General features: G+C 37.0%; 1 protein-coding gene across 1 annotated transcript; it reads right to left on the reverse strand.

Moving 5' to 3' along the window:
- Nucleotides 1-1696: 1696 nt before the first annotated feature.
- LOC100667180 (olfactory receptor 8S1-like) lies at nucleotides 1697-2876 on the reverse strand. The gene has a single exon (XM_003405419.3). It carries the CDS (start codon nucleotides 2789-2791, stop codon nucleotides 1868-1870), a length of 924 nt encoding a protein of 307 aa, XP_003405467.2. The 5' UTR covers nucleotides 2792-2876; the 3' UTR covers nucleotides 1697-1867.
- Nucleotides 2877-4270: the final 1394 nt, after the last annotated feature.

Raw genomic sequence — 4270 nt, forward strand, 5'->3', positions numbered from 1 at the left:
GAATACTAATAATTTTTCATTTCTAACATAGTTTTCTTAGATTTTACAGGTACATAATCATATCACATCCAAATACTGGTAGATCACTCCCTCCCAATTTTAAATCTCATATCTTATTCTCACCTATATGCACTGGTGAGAAATTACAGAATCTTGTTAGATAATGTGGATGGTAGGTAGTAAGCATTCTTTTCTTGTTGTTTACTTTAAGTATAAGTCCTCCAATGTGACATTTTATCATGAAGCATGTGGTTGAATATTGTTTAAAGTTAAATACATATATATATATGCATGTTTATATTTATCAAACAGGCAATCATTTGAATCTTTCTTTATTAAACATTTCAAGTAGAAATGGTTTGAATCTTATTTTATGCCTTTTGAGGGTCTATCAGGGTGAACATATGATTGTTCTCATTTAACCTACTGGTTTGAGGAATCAAATCAATAGTACGGTTTATTTGGTCATGAGCTATTATTCTTTCAACACACTTTTGGATTCAATGGATCAATATTTTACTAGAATTACTGCCTGTATATTCTTTTGAGGATGATTGGGTTTGAATAAGAGTTATTTTAGCTTTGTAAATGCATTGACAAATTTCCATATTATTCTGTTCTCTAGAAAAATACATATCATAGGACTGTTTTGAATGTTAAAGTTTGGAACATGTCGACTAAAAGATTCATCGGTGCCTGTGGGTCTTTTGAAGATAATTCTTTGATAATATTTTTGTTTTACATATCTAATGGCTCATTTTCCTTGAAAATCAAACACAATCCTGCTATGCAAAATTGTTGCCATAAACTCTTAGCATTTCCTTGCAATTTTTCTCCTTGCTATCAATGGTGCCTTTAGTAATTTGTTTTCTTTTTTTCTTGAGCAAATTCTATAGAGTCATGTCAAATTTTATATGTCTTTTTAAATAACTGGAGCCTGGATTTACTTCTTGATTTGGCTTTTTTGTTTTCTAATTCATTAATTTGTGCTTCTATTTAAATAATTCATTTATCCTTCTTTTCTTATATTACATTTTGTTATCTAATTCTTGGATTTGAGTACTCAGAAACTTAAACATTTTCTTGTTTACTAATGAATACATATAAGGATAGGACTTTTATCCTGACTATTGCATTGGCAATATTTTGTATTTTAGTATGTCGTCTTCCCATTTTATATAATATTCTACATGTAATTTTGCCTATTTTGTTGACATAGAATTTTTTTGACCACAGTTTTACTTTTTAAAGTTATAAGTAGATGGGATTTTTATAAAGTTAACTTAAACCTGTTGCTGTAGAGTTGATTTTGACTCTACACCTACAGCAACCTCTAGGACAGAGTAGAATGTCCCCATAGGGTTTTCTAAGCTGTAGTCTTTATGGGAGGAGATTGTCAGGTCTTTTCTCCTGTGGAGCAGCCGGTGGAGTTTGAACCGGTGACCTTTTGGTTAGCAGCTGAGCACTTTAACCATTGTACCTTGTCTATAATAAATTCCTCCCTTGTTTTTCAGTTCTTTCTTTTAGAGTTAGATACTCAGAGTTTCCTCAGAGTTAGATACTGAACTTCATGAAATGATCATCATATTTCTTACTCTAATTATTTTGTTGTCATATTGCTCTTCTTTGTGGAAGATTGTCTTCATGTTCTCTTCTAATCAGCAGAGCACAGACTCTTCAAAGAGAGGGCCAAAATCAAGAGCTCCTACCTTGGAATAACAAGACTCATGTTCAGGCAAGCTCTGGGATCTTACATTCACCTTATCTTACCCTATGTAGTGAGAGAAGGTAGAGACAAAATAGAAAATGCAAAAAATACAATCTTTTCAATTTTGTGGAGTAATTTTCTTTGTTCACTATCCCAAAATTATAGAAATTTCCCCAATGTCTTTTTCACAGCTGCCTTCACCTCCTTGTTTTTTAGGCTGTAGATAAGTGGATTCATCAGGGGTGTGATCACACTGTACTGCAAGGATAAAAGCAAATCCATGGAGGAACCAGATGGAGGCATGAGATAGCAAAGAAAACCTGAACCAAAGAACAGGACCACCGCAATAAGGTGAGAGGAGCAGGTGGAGAAGGCCTTGCTTCTGCCTGTGGTGGAGCTGATGCTCAAGATGGTGGAGATAATACGTGCATAGGATAAGAAGATCGGCATGAAGGTTCCAAGCCCATGCAGTAAGCTGGCGCTGAGTAGGATATTGATATTGGTGGAGATATCAGAGCAAGACAAGGGGAAGAGAGCGGGTAGCTCACAGGTGAAGTGGTGTATAGTCTGGGCTTCACAGAAGTCCATATTTATAGCCAAGAGCAAAATCACAACTGCATTGAGAGAAGCCAGGCCCCATGAGGCCAACACCAGTTTCGCACAGCGCTGGTTGCTCATCACCTGGCCATAAAGCAGCGGGTGGCAGATGGCAGCATAGCGGTCATAAGCCATCACTGAGAGCAGACAGGCTTCAGTTCCTGAAGTGAAAAACACAAAGAAGACTTGAGCCAGGCAGCCCTCTACTGAGATGGTTTTCTTCTCAGACAGGAGGTCCTCCAGTAGCTTGGGTAGAGTGACAGAAGAGAAGCAAAGGTCCAGGAATGACAGATTACTTAAGAAGAAGTACATGGGTGTGTGGAGGTGGGAATCTACCCTAATCATCAGCAGCATCAACAAGTTCCCCATCATGGTCAGAAGATAAATCACCAGGAAGAGTACAAACAGCAGAGCCTCAGTGTGAGGGTCAGCGGACAGCCCAATGAGAATAAACTCCGTGATGGTGCTATGGTTCCTCGAGGCCATTTATAGAGGCTATTTCCCTGGAGTAAAATAGGAAGAGGAGTGAGATCTCCACTGATTGTTTTCTTTCCTTCAGGGCATCGCCCCGTTTTCTTATATATCCCTCCCTGCTCTGCCTGGACTCTGTGCTTAAACATCTCAGGACTGCTCCACTATATCTCAGTAGAGTTTTTATCCTTCTTTGTTAATTACTCATCTTAGCTCACAGTATTTACATAATTGGGATAATACTGTTCTTATTCTACAAGGATTTATTGAATAAATAATATCACTGGCTCACATGTACATTCATGGGAATTTAGTTTTTACAACATTCTTCCTATAGTTTAGAAATTCTTCTGGTCTTCATGTCTTAAAACCATTGTAGCACATATATGCCTCGATTGCTTCAAACCTTTTCATCTTCTCATTTTCTAATCATTATTTTCCTGTTCAAAATACTTCTTAGACATCACAATAAATTTTAATAGGAATTTTGATAGACATAGCACCTTTTCAATCACTATCCCAACTGGTCCTCCAGCAAGCCTGGGAAATATTTTAGGCAGGGATTCTTGTCCCCATTTTACTTGTGTAAACCTTGATATTCAGAGAGGCTTTGTAATGCCACGTTGACAATAAATAGAAGAACCAGATAATGAATTCCATTTTTTTTTTTGTTTTCTAATTCTTGTTATCTAAACTTGGTCCACGGGAATAAAGAGCCGCTTTTTATTACTTTGACTTTCAGGGTTTTTCCTCATCTGCCCTTAACCTACCTCTCAGCCACTTTAGCTGCTTCTGATACCAGACAGGTCTATTTGTTTCTGTGCCTTTGCTCTCATTGTTCTCCACTTCTAATCTTCTTTGTTCCATTGGTCCAAACTCTCATGGGTTTTACAGTCCGATCTCAAATCCAGCTATTTCCTCATCAAGAGAAGCTTAAATTCTGATGCAATTAATAAACCTAAGCATAAGCTCTTCTTGGACCCAAGTCTAGGTTACCTGTGAGCCTGAAAAACAGGCAAGTGTTCACCTTTGTGTGCCTGTAGGACTTCAACTTAAATTCAGTGATGGTGAAGAATAACTGACTGAAGAATTTACTTTTGAGGATTCTGTAAAGATAAAATTTTAAATACTGTTGAAAGCAAACATATTACCTAGAATCTACAAAATAAAGTGAAATGAAACATTGGATCCATTCTCTTCAATGATTTGGATATTTTCAAGTGTTTGTGGATATGATTTTCCTGCAAACTGTATGCATTCTTCTACGTTCACTCGCTAGGGGTAGCTGACCACAGCATCTTAGTGGCTTTTGGTCTCTCCATAAGGACAGAGGAGCATTTCTGGACAATGTTTTTCTCTGGTTCTCTAAATCCAAATTTTGAGTGGATGATGGCAGAAGCTTTTTGTAAGATGGGAGTATCACAAATAAGGGAACTCATTGTCCTTCTCTATCCTAAATAGCAGTTCAAATTAATGCCACAGATTTCTTTATGA

The sequence above is a fragment of the Loxodonta africana genome, chromosome 4 (assembly GCF_030014295.1).
Source record: "Loxodonta africana isolate mLoxAfr1 chromosome 4, mLoxAfr1.hap2, whole genome shotgun sequence".
NCBI lineage: Eukaryota > Metazoa > Chordata > Mammalia > Proboscidea > Elephantidae > Loxodonta > Loxodonta africana.

Coding starts and splice junctions, on each gene's coding strand:
- LOC100667180 (XM_003405419.3), bottom strand. CDS start 2,791: ATGGCCTCGAGGAACCATAGCACCATCACGGAGTTTATTCTCATTGGG.